The sequence below is a fragment of the Periplaneta americana genome, chromosome 15 (assembly GCF_040183065.1).
Source record: "Periplaneta americana isolate PAMFEO1 chromosome 15, P.americana_PAMFEO1_priV1, whole genome shotgun sequence".
Classification (NCBI taxonomy): Eukaryota; Metazoa; Arthropoda; class Insecta; order Blattodea; family Blattidae; genus Periplaneta; species Periplaneta americana.
In genome coordinates this window covers 80,990,087-81,009,149 of record NC_091131.1, presented here as the reverse complement: position 1 = coordinate 81,009,149, position 19,063 = coordinate 80,990,087, and the positions used below count along the sequence as shown (strand labels likewise).

General features: G+C 35.4%; 1 protein-coding gene across 3 annotated transcripts in view; it reads right to left on the bottom strand.

The window, feature by feature from the left end:
- The window catches only part of Taf2 (TATA-box binding protein associated factor 2), a 30,359-nt gene extending 12,861 nt beyond the window's left edge, over nt 1-17,498 (bottom strand). For 2 of the 3 annotated variants that reach the window (XM_069847729.1, XM_069847727.1), the window contains exons 1-10: nt 17,276-17,456; nt 12,701-12,755; nt 12,423-12,586; nt 11,748-11,964; nt 10,016-10,254; nt 7,542-7,763; nt 7,156-7,369; nt 5,182-5,433; nt 3,446-3,654; nt 869-1,108 (exon numbers count right to left, since the gene is read on the bottom strand). In XM_069847729.1, coding sequence (XP_069703830.1) covers nt 869-1,108; nt 3,446-3,654; nt 5,182-5,433; nt 7,156-7,369; nt 7,542-7,763; nt 10,016-10,254; nt 11,748-11,964; nt 12,423-12,586; nt 12,701-12,755; nt 17,276-17,337 — 1,874 coding nt within the window. In that variant the 5' untranslated portion in view covers nt 17,338-17,456. The other variant, XM_069847728.1, reaches the window with a different exon arrangement.
- Between the last annotated feature and the right edge of the window lie 1,565 nt (nt 17,499-19,063).

Here is a 19,063-nt window from a genome sequence, read left to right as displayed (position 1 = left end):
CTCTCAGGATCTGTTTAATTAAGAAACAGTTACACTTTGAATATTTATTCAATGGAGTGTTCCATAAAATTGCAGAAAACGGCTGCATAGGCCTATTTTTATATTTTATTATAATTTATATTTTTATTTCAAACTTTAAGTACCACTCAGCAGTAGCTCACATACCACCAGTGGTACACGTACCATAGGTTGAGAACCGTCGATCTATTAGATATTAGTGGTAGTCAGATTCACCATTCTAAAATTCCAACGTTTATATCTGAAATTTTGGTTTCTTATATTTGCTCCCTTCATAACTGAATTGGAGGGGGAAAGGAACTGATCACTCTACTCCATTATCTCCTGGCCTAGTTGCCTCATAAGTGGTGCCTTGTTGGTATCACTTGTAGGGTTCAGACCTGTCTTCGGACAGTTAACTGAATAACAACATAACTGAATTTCACGAGCCATCACTGCCATCTAAATGAATGTGTAGTGAATAAGAATGGTGCTATGACAAGTATTCTCTTACACTTCTGTCAAAGGTTTAGTCAATGTGTTGTTAACGTCCAATGGGGATTAGGTGATCTGCATTATTTTCTCTCTAGCTTCCCAGTAGAATCCAACAATTGCCAGTTATAGCATTATTCAGGAGGCACCACTTCTGAGGCAGATTACACTACCCCCCAGTTTAGTCAGGGTAGTTGAGTTAAACATGCTGGTTTATATTTTACATACAATAATATCTTTATAATATCTTTGAAAAATATTGGAGTGCAAGAGGTCAAATGACTTTATTGTCAAACGCCTGGCATTAGAAAACAACAACATATTTTACATGCATTACTATGAATTATATGCCAGTACGAAGTGGGAAGACGACACTTACTCCATGGCACTGAGGTCCATATCTACTTCTTCGCCAGTACAAAGAGGAATCTTCTTCTTCTTGTTACGACGACTCTTAGAGTGACAGGTAATGTCCGCTTTGGCAACAGTGCCTTCAACCTGTAATGTATGCCTGAAGGTGCCATCCAATTCTTGGATAGTAACCAGGAGTGGTCCAACATATTTTCTGATCCCTCGTTGTTGTGTTGCATCCTGCCTAATTTCCAGTTCCACGGTATTTCTAAAAATATAAGAAATAATATACATACTTCTCGATTTCATTACAAAATAACATATTGTGAGAAATGGAGTAGAAGAAATGGAAAAGGAACATAGTGGTGAAACATACGAGAAGATAATAGGAGTGTGCTGGGAGTGTTTTGGAATGGATTTGAGCGACGGACAAATTGTGGATGTATTTAGAATAGGGAGAAGAAATCGAAATCGCAATCCAGATCAAGTTAGGCCTATACTAGTGAAATTCAAGAGCATGACAACGAAGGATAAGATCGTGAGAAGCAGAAGGTTGCTAGGGATCACTTCCATCAGAATGGATAATGATTGGAGTTATGAAGTAAGGAGCAGAAGACGAGTTTTGGTCCCTTTCCTGAAAGAAGCTAGGAAAAGTGGTCAATTTGCAAGACTGTGTGGTGATAAATTAAAGATTAACAATTTGATCTTTAGTGTTGAAGAATGTCTCGAAAGCATCAAGGAGCCGGTAGTAGGTTCGGAAGAAATGGAGAGGAATAGGAGAGTCCTGAAGGAGAAAATTAGGGGATTAGTGTCGAGGGGCATTGGAAATGATATCAGCTCGGACAACATTCATGAAAATAGCAAGGCAAGCACGACACGGATTTCATCAGACAGACATGGAATGCAGAAAGAAGCAACTTCATGCAATCGAGTAAAGCCTATGACGTCATCTGAGGAGGAAATATTAACACGTAGCAGAAATCTACAAATGAGTCAAAATTCCTGCAATCAGCATTTTGAGGCGATTCCAAGGTGAGTACGTGAGTTGCAGAGTCAGGGGAAAACAACGACAAGACAAGTGAAGAAAAATGAAACAGATTCAGGTAGCAGTGATGAAGGAATAAAGGCGAATAGTAAAAAGAAACATTATGATTTAAGAAGCTGGTGTAGTGGGGAAGTAGTGGGGGAAAATACAAGAAAGTAGTAGGGGTGGGACAAGGATATCAATAGGAAGTGAAGTGAAGTGAGGAGAGGATATAAGTGTGGGGGTCAGGAATGGAGAAATGGGGAAATATAGATGGATAGGCCAGTGAAGGAGAGGTGACAAGATACATTTAAGGAGAACATAAGTGAAAGAGACGGAAGTAAGTTATGACTTGCATAAATTTGCTATGTAATAAGGTGGATGGCACTGTATACAAATATGTGAAGTGCCATCTCACTGGAAGGAAGTGTTTAATGACAAATATATATCATATCATATCATATTGTGCGAAAATATCTCTTCGTAAAACAGGTACAATTAGAACTAAATATTTTTTTAACTATTATCAGATCGAAAATTGACGAAATATTAATTGCAGTTCTCCACGGTAAAACAGAATAAAAGGAAGATAGGAAAGGAGGAGAATGAAGAGAGAAAAAGTAAACAGGAGAAAAAAAAAAGAATGAAATAAATAAAGACAGGAAAGTCGGAAGATATGGAGAGAAATAAAAAGGAAGAGAGAGAGTAATACAAAAGGAATAAAAAGGGAGAAAGACAGAAAGAAATAAAGGAAAAAAGAAAGGCTACAAGAAAAGAGATAATAGAGTAAGAAAGGGAGAAAGAAAAAATAAAAATGGCAACAAGAAAAATGGAAAGGTCCACCGCTTTGAAGTAGTGGTAAGCATGTCTGACCGTGAAATCTAACAAACCCGGAATCGAATTCTGGTTGAGACAAGTCGTCTGGCTCAGGTTTCTCCAGGGTGTTCTTTCAACTCATCAAAAGCAAATGCTGGGAAACTTTTGGCACAAAACTCGGGCTCATTTCACTGTTAGTATCACCATCTTCATCAATTCTATTTACTTATATACTCATGTCATCCTACCATACAGGACGAACAGAATCCGACCTAATGGGTACCCCAACCTCAGAACAGGATTTTTTATCATAATCACCAAAAAGTAGACAGAGGTGCAAATGGCATATACACCAACATGTGTGGCAATGGAGAACAAAATATGGGAAAAAATAAGAAAAGACAAAGAAATAAAGCAAAAAGAGCAAGAGAGAGGGGGAGAGAGAGAGAGAAAGAGAGAGAGAGAGAGAAAGAAAAAGTGCAGCAATAAAGAACTGACCAGAAAAAAATAGAACATGAACAAGAGAAAGGCAGTAACAAAAGAAGAAAACAAATATGAAGAGAAAAGGAAGCCGAAATAAAAGAAAAACGGGAAGAAATAAAGGAAGAACAGGACTGAAGAAAGAAAGATGTTAGAAAGGAAGAGATAACTTATTTGAACATATATTAGGAATTCGTAATATATTAATATAGAATGACTGTAAAGCAAATGTGCAGATACTGTATGATAATCTAGCGAGAGATCTATCATTTTCAATACACACACCTCTTTCTGTTGAACACAAAGCTGAGGTGGAATTTGGCGTGACCACCAGTGCGCACCCACTGATCAATGAACACAGCCATGTCCTTGCCTGTCACAGTGAAGATAGCTTTAGCAAACACATTGGTGCTAATGAGCATGTGACTCCACAAACCACTGCCTATCTTCTGCTGGGCTGCATTGGAGGCAAGTGAAAGCTGCTTGTTGAAAACCTGCAAGCAACAACAGACATTCGTACAGATATGTCACACAATAGTAATAAAATGATTATACAAAATTTATTACATATAGACAATTTATTAACAAAATTCTGAACACAAACTTACTAGTAAAACAAATCAGTGCTGTGCAAATTACATACACTTTATATTGCATATACCTAGAGTGTTAGGGAAAGTTTGTTACAAACACTCGAGTACGATAGGTATCAAAAGGAACACATTTTGTTAACGAAACCACATCTAGCATAAGTTCAGTATGAAGGTACTTATCCTTAAAAGCACAATGTCTTGGTTCAACATTATCCAAAAGATGAAGTTGAAAAGGGGGTATTATTACTTGGCCATTATGTTTGTCAGACCTGATCTTCTCCCCTAGGAGCATGTGAAAAATCTTATTTTTGAAATATCAATTACCAACGTGGAAGAACTTTCAGCGAGAATCTGATTGTAATGACATCATCCTCTTCTTATTTTTCTTCATACAGGGATTAGACACTTATGTTTGTACTGGCTTCAAAGACCAAAATCTTTTAACGAGACCGACAGATCAATGTCATATTGTAAAGTGTGGAAAGAGATGAATTGATGCTATTTTCAGAATCCTCTCTACATAAATTTAGGTGTGATGTTATAATCTTATAAATAATACCTCTGTATAAAAAATAAAATAGGAGACTTGCCTAACAGCACACCATTAATGATGCTTCTAATGGCATGCAGTGTTGTACTACAGAGCCATCAGGTATCAGTTCATTAATTAAAACTTACATCTTTCGACAATTATCATCACTTCCCAAAGTTTGCAACAACTCAACCAAACTGAACACTCTGTGTACAAGAACTAAAACAACCACGGTTTTACATAATTTTGTCATAACATTGAACTACAAAAAACCACCCTCTTGATTTTCTGGTCACTGGTAGTTTAAAACATAGTTGCTAGTAAGTGAAAGTTGCAAGAAAAAGGAATAGTTACGATGTAATTTATTTAGGTTGTCACAAGTTCTTCATAAACATACGCACAAATCTATATTGTAATCTTACGTCAATTTCAGAATTTCTTCAAGTACGAGTATTATTGTCCAGTTTTCCATTGGCAACCCTGTCTTCATATTTGTAAATGACAGAGACGTAGTCCCCTATCTATTAGTATTGTTGATCTTTTCTAGTTCCTTTTTTTATATAAAAAACATTATTATATTATTTCAAGTAAAAGTTATTATATGCATCATTCTCAGTCAGAATCGTAGACACTGAATATGATGAATGCAAAGAAAGAAATGTTAATTTCCATAAAAATTAATTTTTGCAGTATCATAATATCTTCTGTTTATATTATAATCTGTAGAGAAAGAAAAGAATGAAATACAAACTTAACAGATGTAGGGAACAGAAATAATTTCAGAAAAGATGAACTGAATTATTGTGCACAAGAAGAAGGGGTTTAAGAGAAATGAGATATATATGAAGATGAGAATAATGAACAGGAGGAGGACGAGGAGGGGGAGTATAACTTACCTGCAGTAAGAGTTCTTGCCCAATGCGATGCTCCAGCATACGCATGACGAGGTGTGCTTTTTTCCTCAGCACTTCCAGGTACTTTGGTGACATTGTATGCAGATTTCTTGTAGGAAAGTAGAACCCTGGGTCTGGAGGTCTCGGAGGAGCAGCTGGAGATGCAGTAGACGACGGAATAGGTGCAGGAGGCTGACTGGGATCCAATACAATGCCTCCAAACTGTTCCTCATATTTCACCACTTCTTGCAGTTCCTGAAGAAAAATTTATAGTCATATCCCATTCTTACGATATATACAATTCTAGTTAACAACTTGTAATTTTATCCTTATAATATTTAGTCTCAAGGCTAAATATCTTTCAAAAATTCATCATTGCCATATTTCTCTTTTTCATCATCACTGTGGATATCACTATCATCATCACCATCAATATTATTATCATCATCGCCACTAACACAGTAATACTGTAGCCTTAAAAAAACACTACAAAAAAAACGGAAAATCTTCCTTAGGTGAGGCTCAACAATTTTTTAAAGTCCTGAGGAATAGCAATGCAGATGCACCAGTTTTTAAATGTTATGGCAAGTGGTGGCACATGTGAAATGTTGTAGTGCAACCAATTGTTGCAGAAGAACCCCAAACATACTAAAACATAAATCATTATTCCTTAGTCTTCGTTGCATACTCTTGCTGAAAATATGGTAAATATCTTTTACACATTTCTCTTCATTGTGTTAGTGCATAACAAATCTAAGCACTGTGCATGCATGACACACAGATTCTCATTTTTCACAGTTGAGCTGTCTCCACTAGATATGCGAAGCAACAATATGTTTATAATGAACTCTATTTTTAATTTCACTGGAATCAGTAGTCTCCTGTTAGTGAATGTAAATTTGTTGTTTAATGAGTTTAATATAGAGAGAAGCAGTGAAAAGCTACTGCACTAATCAGGGAACATCAGGGAAGAGATTGCCTGCAATCCACTGTTCGACTCACCAGTAAGCTGTAGCAGTGCAGGTGGGCATTCAGTTTCATTATGATAGGTCTAAAATTCCCAGATGGTAGGGATGAAGTGCACGGACAGTGGGAAGCGTATGGAGTGTTTGGTTCCCCCGATTTAAGTGCCTGTGATTTTTATTTGTGGGGAACTTTAAAACAGAAAGTGTACAAGAACAATCCACATACTCTTGAAGCCCTGGAGAATGAAATCAGACGAGTGATATCTGAAATTTCAGAGGTAAAGATACGAGTGTTTCGGAATTTTTTAGCATGATGCAACATTTGTATCGAGAATGCTGGACATCATTTTCAACAGCTGCTTTGATGAAAGGTAAGATCTACAACAGTTTTCAACTCCATTCATTCATTCATTCATTCATTCATTCTTTCATTCATTAAGTAACTCTTCACTAATAATTTAGACCTACTGTAATGAAACTGAACACCTGCCATGCTGCTACAGCTTACCAATGAGTCGAGCAATGGATTGCGGGAAATCTGCTCCCCGATGTCCCCTGCATAGTGCTGTAACTTTTCGCGGCTTCTCTCTGTACAAGATTTCGTCATATCGAAGGTGTCCAAATCCCGATTTTTCATTCTGGCGCAGGAATTCAAGCAGGATTTCATCAAAACTGATGAAACTATCACGATGTTTTCTCTGGTGAATGATACTGGTACCGGTATGTAATAACCTACTGAATACTGAATATAGCTTAGTTTCGAATAAACTGACTTCAATTAGATAAAATAGGAGAAAGAGTTTAGTAAAGCAGCACCTTTCGTCTCTTTTTTGTCTTATTATTTTAGCACCTTTTTTCCTATGAAAATTTATCCCAAAAATCCTAACCCTGGCAATTAATAACTATAAACCAGCAGAAGACAAAATTTCAGTAAGTCAAAATCACGAATTATATTATTTTAAGGACAAAATATATTAAAATTAGAACTTCACATCTTCACAATGTTACTTACCGTCTGAATCCACTCTCTATACTCATTGTTTCCGAAACATTTTTTAGCATAAAGACTGCACAGGTAGGTCGAGATTCCTTTGGGCAACCAAATATCAGACCAGTTCTGCAACGAAATGAAGCAGCCAAAGAACTGTTCAGCAATAGCTTGAGCCATGGCTTTCCTTGTTATGTAAGTCTGGTCAATGATGGCATTCGAATGCAGAAGATTTGTACTGCAATAAAAAAAAAATAGCTTAGGTATTGTAGTGAAATAATTATTTCTGCTACAATAAAAAGATCTTAATAGAAGATTAGAAGAACTGTCATTCTTGCACCTTGCTATTGTAAACTTACAGAAAATATGTGTCATAACTAGATAAACGAAAAATGATGTAATACTATTACCTTAATATACTCATGGTTGCATAAGCAGAAATATCTTGGTCCACTTCATCTACGAACACTTGTTTGTAGCATGAGTATGGATAGCGATTGGCAAGTGTCTCCTCATAAAACTCAAATGCCTCGTGCATATATCGTGCTGACACTTTCAAAAGTGGCATCAACTGAGGTAAGCAGAAGTGTGTCACTTCATGCATATATGGATCCACAAATATTTCGAAAGGTCTGCAAAGCAATACATAATCAAATACTTTTCATATATTAACTTGTAATAATACAAATAAAGAAAAATAATAGAAAGAACACAGGAAGCAGATGAAGAGACAGAGAAAAAAAGCAGCAAAAAGAAGAGAATACAAAAACATTAAAGAGGATACGACTAAGAGAGCAAGAGAAAGAGAAAAGCAGAAGGAGAAGAAAAGGATGAAGACAAGAAAATGGGAAAGAGACGAGAAAGATGTGAAAATGGAGACAGAGTAGGGAAAGAAAATGACTGATAGAGAAAAAGAACAAGAAAAAAAAAGGGATAGGAGGAAAAAAAAAACAGAAAAGAAGAATCAAGAAGGAAGACAAGAAAATGGATATCAAAAAGTTAGAGGAAAAGAGAAGAAAATTTTGAAAAGATGAAGGAGAAGAAAATGAGAAAGTATGAGGAGAAGGAAAGCACAAAAGGTGAAAGTTGAGAAGAGAAGAAAGAAAGGAGAAAAGAAATGTTAAGAAGAAAAGAGAAGTGATTAAGAAAGAAAGAGAAGAGATGAAGAAGTGACAAAATGAAAAAAGGTAGGAAGAGAAGAAAAAATAAAGAAGAAGAAAAGACAAAGAGTGTAGAAAGAAGTGAAGACTGAAGAAGAGAAACAGAGAGAAGAACATGACGAATAGGATAAAGATAGGGATAAGGAGTGGCAGAAGGTGAAAGCAGAGGATAAATGGCGAATAAATAGAATCATTTATACGTCATATACGATTGAAGAATGTGATACCAAAAATCGCTCAGTCCATTGACCATTTTTATTACAGTGAAACCTGTTCAAGACGGAAGTGACATGGTCCTAATTTTTTTCCGTTGTGGACAGGTTTCCGTGTTATTCAGGTGTGAAGTTAAAATGGAATATTTTATAATTTGCATAAATTAAAAACAAAATGGCATGCCACAAATTGTAGGAATTACAAAATATTCCATTTAACACTACTGACATTAAATCAGCTTCCTGTCACTTATTTAATAGGTGAATGATCTTGATGAAAATCTCATTTCGTGTACAAATTGTGTCGTAACTCACTCATTAAACACTGTAAAGTTTATTAATTACACTAAATTTAATATCTAACACTATAATATAATACTGTACTGTATATTACAGCACATTATTTAATTGGACTAGGAGCCTAGAAGCCTTGAATTCTGGATTATCTAATTTCTTTGCCAGTTCAAGGGTTTTCTTTGCAGAATAGATCCAGAAATTTGCATGATCTTTGAAAGGGCAAGAACAATCCACTCCCACAACAGTTCATTTATTTCTATGTAACCAGTTGTTTTCTGTTTCTTTTTTGTCACCATTATTGACCGCAAGCCACTCACTCATGATACGGCATTTATTTTTAAAAGTGTTAAGTTACACCTGAGTTTTCCATTCATATATTTCGACATTATTTTCCATACTCTTCGTTTCTCATTTTCCTCGATAACTTTTACTTCATCAATTAATGACAGTGCAACATTTTTACGCGAATTTTTTATCACGAAATCGCTAATACCCTTGCGTTCTACCCAGCTACGACAGTATACAGGAGTGAAGCATTGAACATCTTTGAAGGGACTCATCTGGCTAGTGAATAGGGTAATACAATTTATGACCATTAGGCCAACACACCCTCGCACCCTCAAAAATTTTACAGAGAAAACTTGTTTTTATTTTAGTGACATACTAGTATTTCGTACATTCCTTGAAAGCACATACTGTTTCAAAATATAGTTTACATTAGTGTGTCAAAATATTATTTCCGTTTTGAACAGTAGCAGATAGTTTCCGTTTCCGCGTTGGACAGTTTCCGTTTTAGTCAGGAAAAAATACACATAATACATATGAATTTCGCTGGGACCAATAGATTGTTCCGAAATAGACAGGATTCCGAATTATTCAGGTTCTGATTTGAACAGGTTTCGCTGTATTTATAAATATATGTGATTTTTTTAAGACTTCTATCACTATATTTAAGCTTCTTTTCTTCTAAAACAACGCCAATTCTTGTCTGAAAGTTTGTGTTATTGTGCATGTCATTTGAAAACTTGCTCAGTCCGTAGACTGGTGGATTAAAAAACTAGCCCAGTTCTTACATAAAAATGAACTGAACGTGTTTTGGATCACACTCTTCAATTAAGTCAATACTCAGCACTCTTCGACAGGAAGTTAAATAAAGCATTAAACAAACATGAAGTGTAAATCGGTATAGATAAAATAAATATGAAAATCACTCACCCCACGGCCAGTGCAATGTTAGGAGCAGATGTTGGAGTATTGAGGAGGTAGTGGTAAGTCTTGCGGCGCATGTCAGGAGTGTACACCACCTCTAAGAGGTCGCCACAGGATACAGCTGTCATATTTTCGTCCACTGTGAACTCCAATCTCCATGTGCATGGTTCTGCAAAGCTGTCCACGCATGGAAACCACAAGCGTGATGAATTCTCATGTCCATATGTGAACATATGTGCACCTCGCTGAAAAACAGCAGATTTCAGTGCCTCCTGATATGAGGATGTCAATGCTAAACACTTAACAGTCACTGACACTTCAGTGGCGTATACTGGTTAAAGGGTTTGGACTACCGCTGACCCTATTATTACACAAAATATATCTAACAATTAATTTAATTTTAATTACTATGGTAAAACTAATAATACAAAATTATTACATTATGTTATATTATAAACTTTTTCTTTCGTAATTTCCTTGGGCTACCGCCGGTAGCCCCAGTAGCCCGCAAAATACGCCCCTGCTTCTAGAATAGTTTCACTTTGCTAAGATTAAAAAAATAAGATCAGAAATGGGGGGGGGGGGGGATTATCCAGGGCTCTCCTGTTTTCTTCAACCTTACAAATACCATTCCAAATTTCTCCATTTCACCTTACCACTCCTTTCATTTAACTTCATAAAAATATATGTATCCTTGCAGAATGCCACCCAAGCTTCAGTGATAGATCTAATGACCGTTATAAAACTGTGAATCATGGCTGTGGTATCTCTGAGCTACAAATCCAATCATCTCATTTCTTTTTCACAGAAGAGGATAGTACGGCTCCAGTGCCAAAGGACTTCCATCTATTTTCTTTGTGATTACCAAAAGAACTGTGCTCTTTATACTAGTTACACCTTTGAATATCACTACATACAGTATAGAAGGTGATTATTGCTTTCTTCCCAACAAGTAATCTCCAATTTGTGAAATGCCAGTCCCATCTATCCTAATCTCCTGTATGCCCACAAAATCTATCCTATATCTAGCTAGTTCTTTTGCTACTAATGTTACCCCTCCTGTTCTACATAGACTTGTGACATTTCAAGTACCAAATCTCATAACCTTATTCCTTTGTTATGCCACAGAAACAGTCCCATTTCGTGGTTTATGTTGGGGTTTAGTAACAAGCTGTTTTTTACGGTGATGGATTGTTAGCCCTTCGCCCAACCCCCAAGTTGGAGGACCACCCCTTACAGAAGGTACTGTGATATTACAAAAAAGATATTTTGGGATTTTCGCGGAAATATAAATTTCCAGCATCTATGATAGTGAACAGTGGTTTTGGTCACGCCATGTCTCTGTCTGTGTACAGTGATTTCAGTGTTAGCCAGTACACCAAATTAACTGGGGTTATTCTTGTGTAAAGTATACTTTTGGTGTGTGAAATTTATTTGTATAGTTAATGATGTTCAGAAGTTACGGGAATTTTTAGATGTGCATGGTGTATTATCTAACACAGTATTTCAAATTATGTAATAACTATGGTTCAGTTGTTAATGCTAACTGGAACAGTGGATTATTTAGATTCATGTTTAGTAGGTGAGTAGTTGCACTAATTTTACTACATACTAAAAATTATTAATTTCTGGTGCATAGCAGAATGAAAAATCAATATTTTATTAATTTAGGAGTGTATGATGCAAATCATATACTAACAAGATGTCTCTGTACTGAAATTCTCAAATTTTTGCATACCTCAGCTAATGTCCCTTCACAATTTGGGATGACAAAGTGCACGCCACCCTGGGGTTGCTCCAAAGAGAATTCAATACCAATTCGAAGGGCTCTTCCCTCGCCAACTAGGTGGCTTGCCTCTGGAGGAATACTGATAACCAGCTCCCCTGCATTATTATCAGGATCTATCTGCAATGCCGCAGCTAGATGACTGGTAGAAAATACTTCAAGAGATCTTCTGAAATGAGTAATACCAACACTTTGTAAGACGGATATATACAAACGAAGTCAATATCTTAACTTTTCTACTGTTGCATATAATGAAAATCATTCTGAGATATTTCTTGGTGAAATTTCAACACCCATCACTTTTGCAGGAAAAATGCTTTTTCTTCATCAAGTTACTACAATTTAGGCAGATATCAAGAACTAATAATGCCACAAAATGCAATATCTCTTTCCTAAAAATTTTTGAGGTTTAATGGGAGCAAAATGCAGTAAAAGTAAGCAATTTTTCATACACTCAAATGCATACAAAATCGTCCAACAAACCATTTTCAAAGAAAATCATTTATGTTTATGTTTCAGGATTGTGTATGCAATATGAATTTTGTTATTATATAACCGGGAACAAGGATGAAGGAAGTATGTCAAAATTTACGTTCAATTACATAAATAAATATAAATTAAACTTACTGTTTCGTATCCCCCTGGCATATGTCCAAAAATGGATCAAAATACTGAAATGGAGCCTCAAATGCATCATTAATTACAACTCTATAAATACGGCATTGTTTCGCATTTAGTTTAATATTCCTCAAATTATCTCGGAGAGGAGCAATAGTCAGTTCGACAAAGCCCTGAAAAAATATAATGCAATATTTATTTTTACTGATTTAGCCTTGTACATCATCTTTACACTTTTGGTTATTTGTTATAAAGTCCAATTCTTTCTCTTTACCAAGAATACTTACAATTATACTTTGTCTCTGTATATTGATCCCTGTCAAACTGACAATTTGATGGGCTGTAAAAAATTGCAACAAATAAATTAGATAAAATATCTTTCCTAATGTAAGTTTATGATACAGGACAATCATGCAAAAACTTCAAAAACTTTTACCGTACCAAGAGTTAGGCCTATAAGATACAGATATATTTATGTAAATATACAATACATTTCACTTATTTCTTATGTTTAAAAACCACACAAAAATGCACAAACACCTGTAAGCAATATTAGTTGGTAAAACGCTAAACAATGATCAAACTTCTAAGCTCTAATCTAATATAACTTGAACAAGGTTACAATTTCATAGATAAGCGTGAACTGAAATTGTGGTATTTCTTTACAATTGCGTTACCATGTTAAGGTACTAACGTATTTATGTACTTGGCTCCTAATGGGTCATTCCACAGTGACACACACGTAACATTTTTTAAGTACCTAACTATGATCTTCATACTTACTTACTTACAAATGGCTTTTAAGGAACCCGAAGGTTCATTGCCGCCCTCACATAAGCCCGCCATCGGTCCCTATCCTGTGCAAGATTAAGCCAGTCTCTATCATCATACCCCACCTCCCTCAAATCCATTTTAATATTATCCTCCCATCTACGTCTCGGCCTCCCTAAAGGTCTTTTTCCCTCCGGTCTCCCAACTAACACTCTATATGCATTTCTGGATTCGCCCATACGTGCTACATGCCCTGCCCATCTCAAACGTCTGGATTTCAAGTTCCTAATTATGTCAGGTGAAGAATACAATGCGTGCAGTTCTGTGTTGTGTAACTTTCTCCATTCTCCTGTAACTTCATCCCGCTTAGCCCCAAATATTTTCCTAAGCACCTTATTCTCAAACACCCTTAACCTATGTTCCTCTCTCAGAGTGAGAGTCCAAGTTAACTATGATCTTCATAGGATATTTAATTAAATACTTAGTAATTCATGAAAAAGACATTACTGTCTTATAACATAAGAATTCCTAAATATAAACACAAATTCTTAATGAAAAGGAATAATTAATAATGCAAAAAATATTAAATATTGTATGGTGTGACACACGAACATTTTCTTGCCACTAGATTTATTATCAAAATGGAAAATGTTCATATTATTGTGCCAAATGACATAAATGCATTCAGTTGTTTTCCAAACAATTAAGACACTTGTGTAGTACATGTAACTGCTAAATCACGAATTTTAAAAAAATTAACAGTGCCATTAAGAAATAAAATATTGTAAATATGTTGTGACACACGAACATTTCTGTCATATTGGTTACTAATTGTTTTAAATGCACTATAAATATATAACTTCTTGTGAAAGACATACACTATACCTACAGTTCTTATTATACAAAACAACACTAGATTACACTAAAATACACTTTTAAATTTAAAATATTCACGGTTGTTTACAACCATATGTGGTGATATTTCCTGTGTAATGTCATGTGATGAATATACCAATATGTCAGCCATTTGTAGTACTTCCCATCTTTAGACACCACAGACACTTTAAATTCTTCGCCACCACAAGAATTTGTAACTTCACATGTAGCCTATATTTGACGTCTTTTTTTTACTTGGTCATTTAATGACACCGTATCAACCACTAGGTTATTTAGTGTCAATGGGATTGGTGATAGCGTAAGGGTAAGTTAATTAATGGTATTAAATAAAACGATTTTAAATTAATATCAGAAATTTAGTACCATTTACGTAATGTCCAAATAATTACACTAATTTATTTATACATAGGCCTAGTATGGTGGCTACCTATTTACGATATAAATGTACTGCATAAGCTTGTTTGTTATATGAAATTAACATAAACCAATTTTTCTAAGTTTTTAATTCAAGGAATTAAAAAAAAATAATATTTTATACGAACTTTAGGTATAAATTGTCTTATGCTAATTTTAGGCCTACACACTATATTTTTACAACAGTTGTTGTTTAGTCTGTCCAAAGACAAGTGTGAACCTCACAAGTGACACCAAGAAGGCACCACTTATGAGGCAACTAGGCCAGGAGATAATGGGATAGCATGGCCAATTCCTTTCCCCCTTACAACAGTTAGGGAACACATATTTTCAAGAGTGTTTAACCTACAGTTTATGTACATTGAAAAAAACGCACAGGTGCGTGTGCACGCACATACAATTATATAAATCAACAATAAGTATTTGAAATTCCACTACTAATTATGTTTAGACGTAAAGACTTCCAATAACAACAAAAATTGTAACTGGATTTTAAGATAAACCTTAGTGACACACGAACATAACATTTTTGTTCGTATGTCACAGTCATTGTGTTACGTGTGTCACGTGGTTTTTTTTTTTTTTTGTAGAATACGTACATAAATCAAAATGTTGTCCATATAAGAAGTTGATTGTTATGTGATATGTCTCACTTTTACATTTATGAAACATGAAAAAATGGAATGGTTTTGAAGAAATATAAACAAATGTCCATTTGAGCGTGACACACGAACTCTCAACCTTTCCTTGTAATAATTGAAATCAAGCACGAAATAATCATTGTATTACGGTTTCTAGGCATTGTAATTATTAACAAAGGTCCGCATTTCATTATTAATTGCAAGTAACATACAGAAGTAATGATTTATTTGCCTTAAATGTGCATTCAAATATGTGATTTCCAGTAGATAATTTCGCGCTCTTAAACCACAGACTTCTTGGCGCTTTTTCTCCCACATACGTGTTGTTACACAATGAGTGTTATCAGATTAAAAAAATTCGGATCATAACGAAAAAAATTACATATAACAAGCAGAGATTCGTGAGATTTTTATTTTTCGTGAAAATGTCGCATTTTCGTGGAATGACCCTAGTCGAGTCGTAATTACAGCATACAAAAGAAAAATTGAATGTTGACACCTATTTCGCACCGAAATAAGAGAGGAAAATTGCTGTGAAAGTGGTGGCCAGCATAGAAGTATGGGCAGGTGGGATTGCTTCATCATGGTGGAAGAGGCAGGCGGGAGGGAAGGGCAGCGCATATATCTTATTTCCGTGCGTTTCCTTACTGATCATAGAGAAAACACAAGTTTTCGTAAGGTCGAATCAGTGCCAGGTTAGGTTAGGTTAAGCTAGGCTTTCCATGTATTTTGCATATACTCACAATATTGTCTAAAAATGTTTTCTTCCAAGGCATACCAAAAGCCTAAACTAACCTAACCTGTCACTGATTCGACATTACGAAAACTCGCTTTTTCTCTGTTATTAGCAAGGAAACACACGAAAATGAGACTACGTGCTGTCTCTCCCTGCAGCTATTTCTTCCACTTTGACGGAGTGATCCCGCCTACCACTGGCCTCCACTTTCGACCCTTAATTTTTGTGTGAAATTGGCGTCAGCGCTCAGTTTTTTCATTATGATAAGTAACTTATGACTCGACTAGAACTCAAGGATGTAAACACATTTGTACCTTAACGTTGTAACGCAATTGTAAACAAATACTAAATGCAATGTTAAGGTTCAAGAATTAAGGATTACGATCTACATTGTTAGTGGAAGACAAGCAACCACAACTGCCTTGTCAAAATTATATGACACTGTGTAAAAACCGAAAATACAATTTCAATAAAATAGAAATCAAAGAACTGGTAATTTGGAGGACGATCACTTACGATTTTCGACCTTTTTTTTTTTTTTCACGACGATTTTATGCTCGATTTTCAGAGAAGTAATAAAAAGAAATTTCAGAAATACATAATTTGCACTGTAACCTAACATAACCTATCACAACCTACACTAATCCAACCTAACCTTAACTAACCCTAATTAACCCAAACAGAACTAAGATAAATTAAGCTAACCTGGTAATGTTGTTAGCTTAGATTAGGTCAGGTCAGGTCAGGTCAGGTCAGGTTAGATCAGTTTAGATTAGCACAGTTTAAGTTAGTTTTCTTGGGTTAGTAACGGTTAGGTTAGTTTAAGTTGTGATAGGTTATGTTAGGTTACAGTTGAAATTATGCATAACCGGTATACGATTTTTTTCTATTATCTTTAGAACAAATCGAGCATATAATCATCCTTTGTGAGAAAAAAAAAATTCGGAGACCGTGGAGTGGTCGTCCTCCAGAATTACCAAAGGATCTAAGGACTTCACTAGATTATCATGTTGGCAAAAATCTGTAACTGCTTTCTTATAAGCCACTAATCTCTGAAGGTATAATATAATATTATATTTCAAGATTCTCTCAAGAAAAACATTATTAAGGGCTGAACTACGTAGGCTCTGGCTTGCAAGCTTTTGTGTTTTAATGTCTTAATCACACTATGTGAACTGTCAAATCATTTTTAAAAATTCTATTAAAATGCAAAAAATGGCATAAAAAGTAAAGTGGCAGAAACATCACCATGTTCCAATCTTAATCATTTTATGCAATATTCCCTGTTCTAACTATGGATAGCAGCTTCAAATGAAAATCAGATACACACTTGCCACATAATACTACCGTAACCTCACTTTTTATTAAAATCTATTTTATCACACTTTAAACTCAATACTTATAATTTAAACGGCCTTGATTTGTCGGCAGTTTTCTCTTTCTTCATTCTGAAAGCCCCCTGCATGGATCTTCATAACCTAAAACATTTTCATGTAAATTAATTATCTTCCATTCAAAACACCTTCTTCCAGTAATCACTCTTCTTAGCCGCCATTCGCCATTTCATGCCGAACGAACATGAACAAACACCTACACTACGACACCGATGCTACCGCTGCTCAGTGTACACAATCGTAAACAATAATCATAATCATGCAGTGTCACCAAGTTTTGAGAAAAGTTTGTAAATTACGCTATTTCTGTCCTCGTTTTGATACTAATTTCGCAATTAAGCTAGGCCTATTTGTGAAATTTTGGACTACCTACTCAGACCTATCGTAACTATAAAGACCAATGATTAATAAACGAATAAGTAATCAGTATTAAGATTGTTATGAATGAAAACGTGTATGGTTCTTAAGAGAATTTTCACATATGAAACAAAGAAACAATTTCCTTAGTGGATAGAAGTTTGTGTTCATTAATTTTCGAAAGTGTCGGAGGATTTTTTATAGTAGAATACGTATTTCCGCGCACAGATTATGGGCACCTATTCTGGGATCTGTGATGAAACAAAAAATTATACAATTTCAAATGCTTGCTGTAACAAGACTATGACCCACAGCCGAATGCTAATGTTATTAGTAGTTAGGCCATGGAACCACTGTAATTTGTGTGACAACGTCCAACGTCGCCATTTCCCCTCGTTATGGGCATGACGACGCTGAAGTTGCGTGGTCTCTCTCAGTAATATCTCGGCATCGAAAGCAGCTACAAACCTGTGTGACTACTCGTTTGATTTGTAATTATGAGTTCCCCGATATTAAAGTGACTACTTCGCTCATGTTCATACCAATAATTAGAGAGCATTATTTCTGTATTTGCATATCGAAGAATATTTGATAAGACTTTTTATTTATCTCTCATTCCTATTGTAATTTGCATATTTGACTATTTTGTTCCGCTTCTGTAAGTTAAGCAACACTATTAACAACAGAACAGAGTACAGTCTTCATTCTGGAATATAGTATGTCCATCTCCCTTTAAAGTCAATCCCTCTACCTCCCTTTGAAATATAGAGTAGTAGGTACCGGTACTCGTATTTCCTTTTAAAAGCAATGTGTCCATCTCACTTTTAAATAAAACCCACCTATCTCTCTTTAAAACCAATCTGACCTTCTATCTTTAAAATCAATCCATCTTGGGATATAGTCTGTCCATCTCCTTTTAAAGTCAATCAATTTACCTCCCTTTGAAATATAGTAGGTACCGGTACTCATATTTCTTTTTAAAACCAATGTGTCCCTCTCACTTTAAAATCAAACCCATCTATCTTTCTTTAAAACCAATCTGACCTTATCTATTTAAAATCAATCCATTCATTTAAAATTAATGTGTCCATCTCACTCTAAAATCCAGCGAAATGACTCCAGCGGCGAAAGTTACCCAGCATTTGCTCTTAATGGGTTGAGGGGAAAATCCGAAAACCTCAACAACCAGGTAACTTGTCTCAACCAGGATTTGAACCCCGGTCCGCTCGTTTCGCGGTCACATATGCTAACCATTACTATATAGCAGTGGACTAGAATTATGTGTATTAGCCTAGCTAGATCATATATAACCAGATAGGTCGGCCTTATGGGCTTTGACGTTAACAACTTCTGTCAAGTTTACTACGCTGCCATTAGTTGTTACATAAGGAGTCACGTCATAATTGCCATTTGAATTGCATTAGCGGCTGTACTGCCATC